At 48.3% G+C, this 17,254-nt stretch overlaps 1 protein-coding gene across 1 annotated transcript; it reads left to right on the forward strand.

Annotated features, from left to right (window-relative positions):
* The first annotated feature begins 5,013 nt into the window (after positions 1-5,013).
* LOC119976355 (histone H4-like) lies at positions 5,014-5,732 on the forward strand. Its single transcript, XM_038816833.1, has one exon. It carries the CDS (start codon positions 5,086-5,088, stop codon positions 5,395-5,397), a length of 312 nt encoding a protein of 103 aa, XP_038672761.1. The 5' UTR covers positions 5,014-5,085; the 3' UTR covers positions 5,398-5,732.
* The last annotated feature ends 11,522 nt before the right edge of the window (positions 5,733-17,254 follow it).

Raw genomic sequence — 17,254 nt, forward strand, 5'->3', positions numbered from 1 at the left:
TCTACGGGTATAAGCTCAACGTGGGGAAGAGTGAGCTGTTCGTAGTACATCCGGGGGACCAGGAGAGAGGGATTGGGGAGCTCCGGCTGAAAAGGGCGGAGCGGAGTTTCAGGTACCTGGGGGTCCAGATAGCCAGAAGCTGGGGGGCCCTACACAGGCTCAACTTCACGAAGCTGGTGGAGCAGATCGAGGAGGAGTTTAGGGGGCAGGGTCCAGTCTGTCAAAATGATGGTGCTCCCGAGGTTTTTGTTCCTCTTCCAGTGCCTCCCTATCATGATCCCGAAGGCTTTCTTCAGGCGGGTCAACAGGAGCATTATAGGGTTTGTGTGGACGCAGAAGACCCCAAGGGTGAGGAGGGTGTTCCTGGAGCAGGGTAGGGATGTCGGGGGGTTGGCGTTGCCCAACCTAGGTGGGTACTACTGGGCAGCCAATGTGGCGATGATACGTAGGTGGGTGATGGAGGGGAAGGGGGCTGCATGGAAGAGGCTGGAGGCGGCATCCTGTGTGGGCACAAGCCTGGAGGTGCTGGTGACGGCGCCGTTGCCGCTCCCCCCAACAAGATATACTACGAGTCCGGTGGTAGCGGCTACCCTCAAAACATGGGGGCAGTGGAGGCGGCATAGGGGGGGAGGTGAAGGCTTCAGTCTCGTCCCCGATACGGGGGAACCACCGGTTTGTACCAGGGAGGATGGACGGAGAGTTTCTGAGCTGGCACACGGCAGGTATCAGGTGGATGGGGGACCTTTTCCCGATGGGAAGTTTGCGACCCTAGAGGAGTTGGAGGGAAGGTTGGGCCTTCCCCCAGGGAACACCTTCAGATACATGCAAGTAGGGGCGTTTGTTAGACGGCAGGTGGCGGAGTTTCCACTGTTGCCGTCAAGGGGGGTTCAGGACAGGGTGCTCTCGGGGACGTGGGTTGGTGAGTGGAGAATCTCAGCAATCTACCAAGTGATGCAAGAGGGGGAGGAGGCCTCGGTGGAGGAGCTGAAAGATAAGTGGGAGGAGGAGCTGGGAGAGGAGATTGACGAGGGGACGTGGGCGGATGCCCTGGGGAGAGTGAATTCCTCCTCCTCCTGCGCGAGGCTCAGTTTAATTCAATTTAAGATGCTGCATAGGGCGCACATGACTGGGGCCAGGCTGAGCCGGTTCTTTGGGAGAGAGGACAGGTGTGGCAGGTGTTCAGGGAGCCTAGCAAACCACACCCACATGTTTTGGGCGTGCCCTGCGCTGGAGGGCTTTTGGAGGGGCGTCCAGGGTTGAGCCGGGCTGGGGGCTCGCAATTTTTGGGGTGGCAGCGGAGCCGGGCGTGCAGGAGGCGAAAGAGGCCGGTATTCTGGCCTTTGCGTCCCTGGTAGCCCGGCGCAGGATTCTTCTGCAGTGGAAGGATGTGAGGCCCCCGGGCGTTGAATCCTGGATCAACGATATGGCTGGGTTCATTAAGGTGGAGAGGGTCAAGTTTGCCCGAAGGGGGTCGGTGCAAGGGTTCTTCCGGCGGTGGCAACCGTTTCTAGACTTTGTGGCGGAGTGTTAGAGGGCGGTCAACTTCAGCAGCAACCGGGGGGGGGGGGGGGGTTGTTTTTTCCTTTATTGGGTATGTGTATCTGTTCTCATGTTAATTATTTTTGTTAATTTATTATTTCTGTATTGGTGGGGCTACTGTTATTTTTATTTTTATTCTGCTTTTGTTGGTTAAAACTTGTTGAAAATTTGAATAAAAATTATTTTTTTAAAAACTATTATTGATTCTTCAATTTAAAAAAAAATGTGTTCATGGATATCACATGTGGGGAGAGGGGCAGTTAAGGGTCAACTGTTGTGGGTCTGGAGTCACATGTAGGCCAGACCAGGTAAGGACGGCAGATTTCCTTCCCTTGAAGGACATTAGCGAACCAGTTTTTACAACAAACGACAATGGTTTCATGCTCATCATTAAACTCTTAATTCCAGATTTCTGTTGAATTCAAATTTCACCATCTGCCCTGGTGAGGTTCAAACCCTGGCCCCCAGAGCTCCTGGATTACCAATCCAGTGACAAACCCACTAGGCCACTGCCTTCCATGTAGAGTAGTGGTAAACATGCCAAGGTGGTGAATGACTTGGATGGAACCTCCAGGTGGCAGTATTCGCACCTATCTGCTGCTCTTGTCCTTCAAGGTGGTGGTGGCCGTGGGTTTGGAAGGTGCTGCCTGAGGAACCTCGGTCAGTTCCTGCAGTGAATCTTGTCGATGGTGCACATGGCTGTTAATGTGTCAGTGGTGGAGGGAGTGAATGTTTATGGAAGGGTACATGTAGTTACATAGAAGATAGGAGCAGGAGGGAGACCTTTTGGCCCTTCGAGCCTGCTCCGCAATTCATCACCATCATGGCTGATCATCCAACTCAATAGCCTAATCCTGCTTTCTCCCCATGTCCTTTGATCCCATTCTCCACAAGTGTTAAATCTAGCCGCTCCTTGAATATATTCAATGTTTTAGCATCAACTACTTCCTGTGGTAATGAATTCCACAGGCTCACCACTCTTTGGGTGAAGAAATGTCTCCTTATCTCTGTCCGAAATGGTTTACCTTGAATCCTCAGGCTGTGACCCCTGGTTCCTGACACACCCATCATTGGTAACATCTTCCCTGCATCTATCCTGTCTAGTCCTGTTTTAATTTTATAAGTTTCTATGAGATCCACCCTCATTCCTCTGAATTCCAGCGAGAACAATACTAACCTAGTCAATCTCTCCTCATATGACAGTCCCACCATCCCTGGAATCAGGGGCTGCTTTGTCCTGGATGGTGTGGAGCTTCTTGAGTGTTGGAGCTGAGCTCACCCAGGCAAGTGGAGAGTTTACCATCACACTCCTGACTGTGCCTTGTAGATGGTGGACAGACTTTGGGGAGTCAGGAGGTGATTTACTAGCCACAGGATTCCTCGCCTCTGACCTGCTCTTGTAGCCACAGTATTCATAAGGCTAGGCCTCTGGCCAATTGCAACCCACAAGATGTTGATTCAGCGATGGCAATGCCATTGAATGTCAAGGGGCGATGGTTAGATTCACTTTTGTTGGAGATGGTCATTGCCTGGCACTTGTGTAAATATTACTTATCACTTGTGACTTGTCGGTGCATGAGGAGGCCATTTGGCCTATTGACTCTGCACCGACCCTCTGAAAGAGCACCCAATCCAATGCAGACATGGGGAGAACATGCAAACCCCACACAGACAGTCACGCAAGGTGGGAATTGAACCCGAGTCCCTGAGGCTGTGAAGCAGCAGTGCTGACCACTGTGCTGCAGGGTATGGTATGTATATATATATGTACAAATGTACATACAAGCCGAGATCCCTGAAAGAAGATTGCCATTTTTGGAAAGAACATGAGGAACAGGAAAGATAATTTGTCAGATGAACACATAACTCAGGGTTTAAAAAATCAGAACCACATTTTTTTGACGTTCCATCTCTAATATTTACATTTGAGCTGTATATGTTCCAGTACGATTCCAGTTCACATGCGGTTAGTACCACAACAAACAGAGGGGTCTTGGTGTATATGTACACAGGTCAGCGAAGATGGCAGGGCATGTCAGGAGAGCTATTAATAAAGCTTGTGGTATCTTAGCTTTATTGAAAGAAACATTGAGCACAAGAGCAAGGAGGTCATCTTCAATTTACATTCAACATTCAACATACAGGGCACCACGGTAGCATGGTGGTTAGCATCAATGCTTCACAGCTCCAGGGTCCCAGGTTCGATTCCCGGCTGGGTCACTGTCTGTGCGGAGTCTGCACGTCCTCCCCGTGTGTGCGTGGGTTTCCTCCGGGTGCTCCGGTTTCCTCCCACAGTCCAAAGATGTGCGGGTTAGGTGGATTAGCCAGGCTAAATTGCCCTTAGTGTCCTAAAAAATAATGTTAATGGGGGTTGTTGGGTTACTGGTATAGGGTGGATACGTGGGCTTGAGTAGGGTGATCATTGCTCCGCACAACATTGAGGGCCGAAGGGCCTGTTCTGTGCTGTACTGTTCTAATTCTAATTCTAACATTAGCTGGGGGGTCATCTGGAGAACTACATTGATTTCTGGATGCTGTACTTGGGGAGGGGCGTGAAGACATTTCTAGAGAGTAGAGGGAAAATTCACAAGAATGATTCCAGGGTTAAAGAACTGTAGCAAAAAGGAGTTTAGAGGTTGGGACTTGGAGGAAAGGCTGATAGGAGACTTGATAGAACTATTCAAGATGCTGAGGCGTGTGGGCAGGGGAAATAGTGACAAACTGTTCCCACTCAAGATGGCATCAAGAACTGTTGGACACAGAGTCAAATTAATTGGCCGAAGGAGTAGAAGTGATGTGACGGGGGAGAAAAAGGGGGGATTGGAATCTGGAACTAAGATCCTGAAAGTGTGGTGGAGGCAAGTCCGCTCGAGGTATTCAAAGGGGATTTAAAAAAAAGATATTCTTTATTGTCACATGTAGGCTTACATTGCAATGAAGTTACTGTGAAAATCTCCTCATCGCCACATTGGATTGCCATCTGGGAGAGAGAGAATGTGCAAGGTTATGGAGTGGGAGTGGGTGGAATTCTCTTTCGGAGAGCCGGCGCACACCCGATGGGCTGAATGACCTCCTTCTGCACTGGTAAAAGATTCTGCGCGACATCCTGAGTGTGCAGGTGCTTGCTGGCCACGAGGGAGCTGTGGGGAAATGTGCGTTAGCATTTTGACAGCTCTGCAACTTTAATCTCCAGGTCCATTCGTCACTATTTTTGGATCTGAGATTCACTTTAAAATGTGCTTTCATATTATTGATGGTGCGTCAGAATAAAGGTTTTCGACAAGAGCGATCCGCTTTGCTCTCACGTTATTGCGTTTCCCCCCCCCCCCCCCCTCTGTGGATCAACAGATCATTGCTAGTTTAACTATAAATGCTCATTCTGCTCACCCGCCAAATTGGAAACACTTGGGTTTGTGGCGGGAGGGCGAGCGTCACGCGGCCATCTGGCTCCGCCCCCTTTCGTTCTTCAACCAGGTCCGCGCTTCCGGTATAAATGGGCGACGGCAGCTGCTCGTGGCCCAGAGCAGGGTTTAGTCTCTGGGAGGGATGTCTGGAAGAGGTAAAGGCGGGAAAGGGCTGGGGAAAGGCGGCGCCAAGAGACACCGCAAAGTCCTTCGAGACAACATCCAGGGCATCACTAAACCCGCCATTCGCCGCCTGGCTCGGCGCGGCGGCGTCAAGCGCATCTCCGGCCTCATTTACGAGGAAACCCGCGGGGTTCTCAAGGTCTTCCTGGAGAACATCATCCGTGATTCCGTCACCTACACCGAGCACGCTAAGCGCAAGACTGTCACTGCCATGGATGTTGTGTATGCTCTCAAACGCCAAGGGCGAACTCTCTACGGGTTCGGTGGTTGAGAGCTGTTCACGAGGAGATTTCATCGGAAAGGCTCTTTTAAGAGCCACTAATTAATTTATTGAAAGATAACCGGTCCTGTCAATATCCTGATTTTATTGCCTTCACTGTTCTACGATATGTCGACGTTTATAATAATGGGAGCACTAAACATGAAGTTGGATATAAAGTGATGGAGTGAAGCGGTTCCACAACCAATCCATCGGATCTAACCTAGTTGATTGGTGGTGGACAATTCACGGAGGAGGGTCCACAACTATCCCCACACAATGATGGAGGAGCCTGGCACATCTGCAAAAGACAAGGCTGGAGTATTCGCAACAATCTTCAACCAGAAGTGCCGATTGGATGATCTATCTCGGTCTCCTTCAGAGGTCCCCAGCATTGCAGATGTCAGTCTTCAGAGAAAACGATTCACTCCATGTATTAAGAAATGGCTGAAGGCACCGGATACTACAAAGGCCCTGACAACATCCCGGCAATAGGATTAGATGCATGTGCTCCAGAACGTGCCGCACTCCTAGCTGTTCCAGAACAGCTACAACATTGGCACTGGCCCTTCCTTGCAACCCAGGCTGGAGCACCTGACAAATCCTTCAGCGTGTTCGGGAAATCCCAAAATTCAACTGCAGTGTGTGAGACGGCTGAGGAACATGGAAAGAATTTGGGAGAAGCACTGACTGGTTTGGAAGGACGAAGTCGAGACAGGCCACAGGCGAAAAGGTTCACTCGGAAAGGGTAACCTCTACTCCTCAGTGGGAAAGAGGAAGAAGCTGAAATCTTTATCTAGGATCACTGGCAAGCGAAATCATGCTGGTTCTTAACGGTCAGTTTTATTGCCCGTCTCACTGTCCTCACACTACTGCAAGTTGATCACCGTCGGATCCCTGTCTAATTTCTCCTTGAAATCGTTAAGTCTCCAAGTGAGTCACTGTGACCTTCCTCATACTGCCTCATATGGGCAGCACAGTGGTTAGCACTGCTACCTCACAGCTCCAGGGACCCGGCTTTGATTCCAGACACGGATGACTGCGGAGTCTGCACGTTCTCCCCGTGTCTGCGTGGGTTTCCTCCGGCTGCTCCGGTTTCCTCCCACAGTCCAAAGGTGTGCAGCTTGTATGCATCAGCCATGATTAATGCATGCAGAGGATTACGGGGATAGGGTGACCTTTCGGAGGATCGGGGCTCACTCTGTGGGCCTAATGGCCTCCGACATCAGGGATTCCAACAAAAAAAACCTGCCGAATCTTGTCCATTTCTGTCAAATCTCCTCTCATTCTCCTTCACTCCGATAGTGAGAACCCTAACCTAACTGAATGCCCCTCATTCCTCCAACCGTTCTGGTAAACATTAGCTGCACCCTCTCCAGGACCCAAAGTGCAGTGACCAGAACTGAACACAATACTCTAGTTGGGGCTTCATCAGGGTTTTCTAAATGTTCAGTATAATCACCCTGTTCTTGTGCCCGGTGGGGCCCAAGATCCTATTTGCTTTGCTATTAGGTCTATTTAAAAGTGTCATTCAGTCTATATTGTCCTTTCTGGCAACATGCGGCTCCTCATTTCTCTATTCAATTCCACTTGTGAGCCTAGCCGCTCGATTGGTAACATCCTCATTGATCGTCTCCCATTCGAATGTTGGGTAAGTTGTGACATTTCGCTCACGTCGTGATTCATTAAAAAGGTGTTAAAATTGGTTTTTTTGGTTATGGGGGAGGTGGGTTGCGCGGGAAACGGCAACACCGGCTCCCTTGGCGGGAAAATGAGCATCCTGATGTCACAATGCGCTGCTCCAGCAAGTGGGGGGGACACAAACTGCGCAGGCGCTGTGCGGGGGCGGGGCCGGCCTCGTGCCGCCAGGACGCCGGCACGCGGGGGAGGCAGTCCCCTGGGTTGCCCCCAGGTCCGCGCCGGGGCTTTAAATAGCGCGGAGGCAGGCGCGCCGCCTCCACATTGCAGCTGTAGCTGCCAGCGGGAGTGGAGAGGGAGGTAGAAAGGAGTGAATTACAGATATCCCGACAGGACCACTCTATTGTTTCACATATGGCGGACGTCGAGTCGGCTTGCATGGATTTTCCGGCGCCAGCGGTCTCCCCACCGCCGGCTCCGCCTCTCCCGCCGCCGCCGCCTCCTCCCGTGGAGCTGGACATCGCGGTGAGAAAGAAGCGTCGGCCGTACCGCCACAAGAAGTTTGGCTGCACGGTGGCCGAGCACATCATGAAAGCGGTGGCGGCCACTAAGGAGCGGCGGGGCCTGACGGTGGCCGCGATGAAGAAGATGCTGTCGGCCAGCGGCTGCAAGGGCCGCAGCAGCTCGCGGATCGCCCGGCCGCCTATCCGCAGTCTCAAGCGGGGCTCGCTGGTCAAGACCGTCGGCAGCCTCGCCCCTTCGACCTCGGTGAAGCTGGGCGGTCGTCGCAAGTTGGGCCCGGCGGCCAGCGTTCCTGACGCCAAGACAGGCGTGGGCTCCAAAGCCGCCATGTCTAACTTTAATTCAAAAAGGCGGCGGAGGCGGGTGGCTGTCCAGCGGAAGGGAGCGCCACGGCGGACGGTCAAGCTAGCCAGGAGGTCGAGGAAAGGTGAAAGACGGGCTCCAGCAAGTGGGGTACGGAGGAGGAGAAAGCCAAACCTCTTCCGGAGAAACACCCGGATCAGGCGATCGATTGATATCCTCCCAGTCATGCAGTCACATGAAGGGTCCAACCCCCAGAATATAGCGGCGCAAAGTGTGGAGTCGACCTGTGGAGAAAACGGCTCTGTGCAAAGCCGCTGAACTTTACCAAAAGAAATTAGTACTACACGTTAAAAGAAAATTTTGATTTAATAAAATGACAATTAAGAACTTACAAAGCATTTGCAGTTTGCATTACTTTGACATAGCTTGATTTTAATAAAGGCGATTGCAGTTTTATTCAATACGTGTGCAAACTCAAATTGAAAATTTCAACATTGGTCGCAAAGGGCCAGAGCAAGGGACCACATTGAAAGAAAAAAGGGAACGTTAGATAATTAAGGGAGCCGGTCAACAGTGGGCACTATGCAAAATGAGTTCAAACCATATAAAAAAATCACTACGGTTGACGCAAAGATGGTGAGACCTCCCCCCCCCCCCCCCCCCCCCCCCACCATTACAAAATCAAATCCGTGAAATTTTAAACTGGGTTACCGAAAAGCATCAAGTTCCAGATAGAAAAATATTGGTGTTAAAAATGATTAAATGTTTACTGTCACAAGTAGGCTTACATTAACGTTGCAACGAAATTAGTGAAAACCCCTTAGTCGCCACATTCCGGCGCCTGCAAATGGGAGAGAATGGAAAAGTTGATTTTTTGTTTAGTGTGCACAAGGCAAAAAGTTGGAAAATCCGTTAGAAAAGTAAATGCTGAAAGCGGAATATCGCGCGCGAAAAGAAAGACCAGAATCAGGCACTTCTTAAAAAAAATCTACACTTGCTGAAAGTTCCATACAGGGAGCGAATTAAGATTTATTTTGAGAGTTCGTGTGTTCGATAGAAAAAAAACATTGAAAACAAGCAAATTTACTGCATTTGCTGGTAACGGGTCCGGGCGCTATGAAAAACAGACATTAAATGTTAAAAATGATTCAATAAAGGAGAATTGAGACGTGTGTGTAACAAATGTTTTTATTTCATTTTGTAGGGTTACGTGTACAACACTCAACAAAAGCAAGTTGCTGCAGGAAATGTATGGGGTTAGCAGCAACCCGCGGAGAGAAGAGAAACAACGATTATAATAACTGGACTGGGCAGACCTGAAACGTTTGACATTTTCGTCTTTCCTTGCACTGATACCTGACCTGTCGGGTTTTTAACCAGGTCACTAACCAGGATTCCTTTCTCAAAGTGGAAAGTTTGCAAGGACTGTTTTGCCACCACCCCCAAACACGAGTAAAAGCTGCAATTCTCGTTGCAAAATATACTTGATAAAATTGGCAGATGAGTTCAACCCTTTATCAATCAATCCTTTCACCTCCTGGTAATCGGCAGGTTTTATTTTTCAGACGTTCCTTCCCTGACGGCCAAAAATAGTTTCCAATTTAAACCGGCGGGCGGGTGTGTTCATTTCGATGTTCCAGATTCACTCTTTTTTCAACATTCTCCAGCCCTGTGGACTCACTAATAAAGATTTTCAGACGTGGCCCAAATGTTTAACTCAGAGTAAACGCACATTGTTTTAGATAGGGAATCTGAGGGGGGGGGGGGGGGGGGGGGACAAAATCCTGGAAAAACACAGGCCTGGCAGCATCTGTAGAAGAAAGTTATTGGTAAAGTTGTCATATTTAGTTACAGTTTGGAGTGGAAACATGCCGCCTCTCCCTCACCAAAATAATAAGATTGTTAATCAATCGGGCAGCTTGATCACCGGGGTTTTAAGCATTGTTCCCAATGGCATCGCCCTGGTCCCGTTGGGGACCATTGAGAACTGTGCCCTGCATTTTATACCAAAGTCAAACTGACCTGAACGTGGATCTCATTCTCGCGCAGGCGCACACCGGGATCTCACTCGCGCAGGCGCACACTGAACGAAACAGCATTTCCGTTTCGATCGTGGGGCTGCCCAATGCGCCTGCGCGTGATCAAAGAAACGGCGCGAAAACCCCGGGTCAGGTGGTCGGAAGTGCCGTCAGAGACACGTGACGCAGGCTGGGGGCCGGAACAAGGGACAGGGAGGGTTTCCCAAAGGGAGAGGGGAGGAAGCGAGGGTTCAAAGCGAGAGCTTCCCAAAGGGGCCAATTGCCCCTTAGTGTCCGAAGATGTGCAGGTTCGGTGAGGTTGGGAGGAGTGGGTTTGGTGCTCTTTCGGTGGGAGGGGTTTCAAAAGGGAGAGGGGGTGGATCGGTTGACAAGCTCAGGAGGAATAATGCAACGTGGTATTGTATCATGCAAGTAAAATACTGCAAATGTTGCTGGAAATCTGAAATAAAGACAGAAAATGCATCCCTGGCAGAATCTTGTTCTACTTTCAGCTGCATATGATGAAAACCATAAACCCGACCAGAATAGCGACTTCCACTGGCATATACAACCGTTGATCAGGCAGCTGCAAGTAACTGGGATGGATTTAATACAACTAACTTGTATGTGTGTAATGACTTAGGCCAGGCCTATGATAATACGAGTTCCCCTTTCTCTGTATATAACATCCTTTGCACTCCCAGTGCAGACAGCAAGTTGAATGCACCTGGTTGTTTGGCTGTTGGTTTTGTAAATAAAATGAATTCTAGTGAAGGGACTTCTGCCTCCGTGAACTTATTACATTCTGTAACTGTCCTGCCCTCATTGCACTCATTTGCTGGAGAAATAACCCTCCTCTTAGCAGGAAATTTTTCTGTACCTCAGTCATGACTTCTGTGTTTTTTTAAAGGACTTTGCTGAATGCGGAGTAAGTAAAAAGGGACAGTGAGAAAGTCTGTTACCGCGTGTTGTAAACTGTGACCAACTGATGCAACCAAGGTTCGGGACAGCTATAGGTTTAGTCTGTGTTGTTGCAAACCACGGACAGGTTTAAGATGTCTGGGAACGGTGGGGAAGAATTTAATTTAGATGAGCACACAGGGGAATTGACTATTTGAAGATCTTGTAAGTAAACGGGTGGTTTGTTACATTACATGTATGATAGGTGTGTGTGTGGTTTGTTTTATATGTAGATATAAATATTTATATATATGTTTTGTGTTTATTTCACATATATGTACATCGCCATCTATAGATAGTCTCCCACAGTGCCCTCATCTCAAAAAGAACTTGGGGGAAACATCCTGAACATCACAAATAAATAAATGTTGCCTTGCTCTTAGTTCCTGGAAGTCAAGGCGAATTGAAGGTTTACTTTGCATTAGGTGCCCAGTGTTGTTGGATGCACCCGGTTATGGAAGGAGGGATGAAGGGGGGGGGGGGGGGGGTTAAAAGTTTGAACGTGCAAACTAGCCGGAAGCTCCCTTTTATTTTGCAAACACAGGAGGCAGAGCGCGCGCCGGGTGGGTTGAGGCCCGGCGGCGGCTCCCAGTGGGAGGACTCGCCTCTATCGCGTCCGCTTTGAGGACAGAAGGAGCCGTGCTCCGAAAGCTCGTGTTTGAAACAAACCTGTTGGACTTTAACCTGGTGTTGTAAGACTTCTTGCTTTGATTGTTGTGGAGGACTGTGTTGGGAACACGTGAGTTGGGAGCATGCGCCGTGGGCCGGGGAACACGTGCCGAGTGGGTTGAGCCCAGGCGGCGGCTCCCAGTGGGAGGACTCGCCTCTATCGCGTCCGCTTTGTGTAGGGCAGCACGTTCCGTGGTCTGGGGGGGAGGGGTGGGGGCCAAGCGGCGGCTCCCAGTGGGAGGACTCGCCTCTATCGCGTCCGCCTTGGGTGTTGGGGAGCATGTGCCCAGTGGGCTGGGAGGAGGAGTTGGAGCCAAGCGGCGGCTCTCAGTGGGAGGACTCGCCTCTATCGCGTCCGCCTTGGGTGTTGGGGAGCACGTGCACAGTGGGAGAGGGAGGGGCGGGGGCCAGGCGGCGGCTCCCAGTGGGAGGACTCGCCTCTCAGTGGGAGGATTCGCCCCTATTGCGTCCGCCTTGGGTGTTGAAAAGGCGCCGCCGCTGCCGCCCGCTCGCTAGTTGCAGCGTCGGCGCCGAGGAGCGCGGGGAGCGCTCTGTCCGGGAGGGGCGGCGAAACGAAGGTGCTGAAGGCGCCGCCGTCGTCGCCAATGGTTTTGGGCGGTCGGCGCGGAGGCCCCTCCCGGGGCAGGGAGACCAGGAGGCGGAGGGGCCCGGAGCTGCCGCCCAATGTGCGCCAAGCCGAGCCGGCGGGGGGATCGCCCACCGTGTCGGCACACATCGTGGAGGCGGTGGCCTCCTCCCGGGAGCGCCGCGGCCTCTCGCTGGCCGGCGTCAAGAAGGCGCTGTCGGCCGCCGGCTACGACGTGCCGCGGATCAACTCGCGGGTGAACCAGGCGGTGCGGAGCCTGGTCAGCGGCGGCTCGCTGCTACAGACGGCGGGCACCGGGGCCTCGGGCTCCTTCAGGATCAACCGGCAGCACCCGGAGGGCCCCAGCCGCCCGGCCCCCGTCGCTGCCCCCACCCACAGGATCCGGCGGGGGGGCGGCCGGCAGCCGCGGAGAGCGGCCCCCAGAGCCAAGGTGAAGAGCCCGGCCCGGCTCCGCAGGAAGAAGAAGCCGGGAGGAGGCGGCAAGAGGAAGGCAGCCGGCGACCGCAAGAGAAGCACCAAAGCCACCGGCGTGCGGAGGCTGGGCGGGCGGCTCCGCAAAGCGGTCAAGGAGCCGGCGGCGCCAGGGGCTGATCCGGCCGCCGGGCACGAAGGGGAAGGAGAGGCGGCGGCAACGGAGGAAACAAGCGGGCGGCAAAGAGGCAGAGCGGGGAGGGAGGAGAAATAAAAAGCAGACACAAAACAAAAAGGCTCTTTTTAGAGCCACCGACTCCCTCCGAGAAAGAGAAACAATCAGAACATCAACTCCCAGATCCATAAATCACTGAGCAACACAACAAATAATAGAGATAAAAACACTGAAAACAGCATCTGAGGGGAATGAGAAGCCACTTTTACAGGGAAACCCTTCAGGTCCCGCCCGCCTCCTGGCGAGATCGGAATATCTAACGGGAGTGGGAATTTCCGGGAACGGAAAACGTCAATGTCCAATATTGGGACCATTCCTGGCCTGTTAGTAATCCTGACCTGGAGACTGGGGAAATGTCACAGGTTTTATGTAACTGGAGAGGGAAATGTGGGAATGTGAGAGGTTTTGTGCAACTGGAGAGAGGGACATTTGGGAATGTTGCAGAAGTTTTGTGTAACTGGGAGAGAGGGAGAAATGTGGGAATGATACAGAGGCTTTCTGTAACTAGGAGAATGGGAAACATCTGCCTCCTACTGCCCGGCAAGCTGGCCAAGCACGCCGTCTCCGAGGGCACCAAGGCGGTCACCAAGTACACCAGCTGCAAGTAGGGCAAAGCGCCGGCGGTTCCACAATCAAACCGCACCAGCACAACCAAAACAAAACCGGTCTTCTCAGAGCCACTTACCGATATCTTCACAGGGAGCTGGCAATCTATCTATCTGTCAATGTTATCTATAAATGGTAATTGAATAAACATATGGATGTTGAGGGAATAGCGTAGATGGGCTTTAGAGTGGTTTCACAGGTCAGCACAACATCAAGGGCCGAAGGGCCTGTACTGCGCTGTAATGTTCTATGTACTATAAATATCCATAATTTCCAACAAAGCAGATACAGGGAAACCCAATTTGGCAAGACTTGAAATTTACTAAAACAGCTTCAAATTTACCAAAACAGACACAACTTCAAATTTACCAAAACACAAATCCAAATGTATCAAAACAGCTACAAATTTGCCAAAACAGCACTTGAAATTTATGAGAAAACAATTCCAAATTTAACAAAACAGCTTCAAATTTACCAAAACAGCATAACATTTACCAAAGAACACACAACTTTAATTTTACCAAAACACACACAACTTTATATTTATCACAACAGACACAGCTTCAAATTTACCAAAACACGCAGCTTCAAATTTACCAAAACAGACAAATCTTCAAATTTACCAAATCAGCACGAGTTGAAATTGACAAACAGGCACCACTTCAAATATACCAAAACAGACACTGCTTCAAATTTACCAAAACAGCTTCAGATTTACCAAAACAGACACAGCTTTAATTTTACCAAACAGACAACTTCAAATTTACCAAAACAACACAAGTTCAAATTTACCAAAACAGGCACCGCTTAAAATTTACCAAATCAGACACCGCTTCAAATATACCAATACAGCTTCAGACTTACCAAAAGAGACACAGCTTCAAGTTTACCAAAACAGCGTCAGATTGACAAAAACTGACACAGCTTTAAATTTACCAAAAAAGACACTTTAAATTTACCAAAACAGACACCGCTTCAAATTAACCAAAACACACACAACTTCAAATTTACCAAAACAGACAAATCTTCAAATTTACCAAAACACACTTTCATATTTACCAAAACAGACAACTTCAGATTTACCAAAACACACCTTCAAATTTACCAAACACATTCAACTACAAATTCACCAAAACAGACACCACTTCAAATTTATCAAATGTTATGGGCCAGGGTTTAGAGAACCCCAAAGTGTATCATAGAGTTCACCTGACCCACAACTTTTACTAGATTGTGGTATGGGGAGCACACGGCCCACTCTACAGGTGTGGGTACAGCAGAAAACGACAAGTATTTTTTAAAGCAAAACAATGTTTATTCTATGAACTCAAATTAACCTTTTTAAAACATACAATGAACATCTTAGCAACCATTAATTCAAATATAACCCCCAAAGAATACAACACTAAGTAATCCTTAATAAATTCCCAAACAACATCCTGAAGACAAAAGACCCTTTTAACACAGAGATCAGGTTTAAATTCTCTAATGAGAACAGTTATCCCTTTGAAATCACCCAAATGAACACTCTTTAGCTTGCAGAGAGATCCATGCACATCTGCTGGCTTTCACTGCAGCTCTTCTCTCTGAAAACTAAACTAAAACCTCACTCTATAGCAGCCTGCTCAAAAACGAAAGTAAAACAGACAGACAGCCCAGCTCCACCCACTCTCTGATGCAGTAATAAACACCAATTTCTTACAGGTACACCCACTAGTTATTCGATAAAAAAACACCCATTTCTTAACAGTACTCTCACATGACACCTCCCCCAAGAAAAAAAAATAAACCATCAACTTCAAGATGGTTTAATTTTTCACCTTGTCACTATCCTTTAAGAGAGGCACACGGTAAATATACTTTTTAGTTTCAAAAAACAACAAACGCAAACAGGTATAATAATATAGCCCATTTTTGTTTTCTTCGTCCTCCAACTGAAATCCTTCTTGATTGACACTCGCTTTGAACAAGAAGGTCTCTGCATGATCCGTCCATTTCTCTACACCTCGGCATTTCTCTTTAAAGTCAGATACTTTAGTTCAATCTGATCACAGAGTCCCTTGTAATTCTCCAACACAGGAGCATTGGTTACCACAGCTTTCAGGCCGACAAATGCCTGCTGAAAGTCCGCTGTCCACTGAAATGTTTGATGTTTCTTCAGCAAGTCCATCAATGAAGTAACCACGCTGCAAACATTTTTCACAAATGTTCGATGAAATCCAAGAAATCGCATTATTTCCCTTCGTCAAGGGTATTGGAAACTCCTCAATAATTGTTGTCTTCAAATCCCATGTGACCATTTGACCCTGTGCATTTGTATGGCCAAGGAAAGTGATTTGGGCTTTTCCAAATTCACTTTTGGCTTGGTTTACCACCAAACCCACCTCCTGAAGTTGATCGAATAACTCCATCAGATGTTTTATATGTTCTTTCCATGTCTGGCTGAAAATTACCAGATCGTCAATGTATACTGCACAATTGGATAGTCCTGAAACAACTTTGTTAGTTAACCATTGAAATATGGCTGGGGCGTTTTTCATGCCAAATGACATAACTTTGAATTGGTATACACCATCTGGAGTCATAAAAGCTGAAATTGCTTTCGTCCTTTCGGATAAAGGTACCTGCCAGTAATCTTTAAGTAAATCCAGTTTGTAAATAAAAGCTGATTGTACAACTTTCTCAATGCAATCCTCCAAACGTGGGACAGGATAAGAGTCCGTTCTTGTAACTGCATTAACCTTTCTATCGTCCACACACAATCGTTGGGTACCATCTATTTAGGTACCATCACTATTGGTGAGCTCCATTGGCTGCAACCCACTTTAATTATGCCATTTTGAAGCATACTCTCAATCTGTTTGTTAATCTGTGCCAATTTTAAACGGTTAAGTCGATATGAATGTTGTTTGATTGGAACAGCATTTCCCACATCTACATCACGTATAGCCATTTTAGTACTTCCCAATTTATCTCCACAAACCTGCCCATGTGATATCAATAATTCTTTCAGGTCAGTTTGTTTTTCCTCTGGAAGGTAACTCAACAATTTATCCCAATTTTTAAGAACATCCTAGTTTTCCAATTTAATTTTAAGGTATGTCAAATTCAGTCATCTGGATTTGGTTCATCACTTTGAGTCAGAATCCTTAAAACCTCCTCCTTTTTCTCTCCTTCCCTTTCAAAGTACCTTTTAAGCATATTCACATGACACACTCAGTGAGCTTTCCTTCTATCTGGCGTTTTTAACCACATAATTCACCTCACTTAATTTCTTTTCAATCTGATAAGGTCCACAAAACCTTTCTTTTAAAGGTTCACCCACCACTGGTAACAATACTAAAACTTTATATCCACTGACAAAACTACGAACTTTGGATTTCTTGTCTGCTACCCATTTCATCACATTTTATGCAACTTTTAAATGTTGTCTAGCCAATTCACCTGCTCTATTTAATCGTTCATTAAAATTTGACACGTAATCCAATAATGTAAGTTCCGATTTCTCACTCACCAATTTTTCCTTAATCAATTTAAGTGGTCCTCTTACCTCATGACCAAAAACTAGTTCAAAAGGAATTAATTTGGTTGACTCATTAGGTGCATCCCTAATTGCAAACAGTATGAATTCCATTATCCCAATCCTTTGGATAATCGTGACAATAAGCCCTCAACATTGTCTTTAATGTCTCATGTCACCTTTCTAACGCTCCCTGTGATTCTGGATGGTACGCAGTTGATTTAAATTGTTTTATTCCTAAGCTATCCATTACTTCTTTGAATACCCTTCAGGTAAAATGTTATCCTTGAAGGGATTGTATTTCTGTGGGTAGTCCATATCTAGTAAAGAATTTAATTAACTCCTCCACAATCTTTTTAGCTATAATATTACGTACTGGA

Source organism: Scyliorhinus canicula, chromosome 13 (assembly GCF_902713615.1).
Source record: "Scyliorhinus canicula chromosome 13, sScyCan1.1, whole genome shotgun sequence".
Lineage (NCBI taxonomy): Eukaryota > Metazoa > Chordata > Chondrichthyes > Carcharhiniformes > Scyliorhinidae > Scyliorhinus > Scyliorhinus canicula.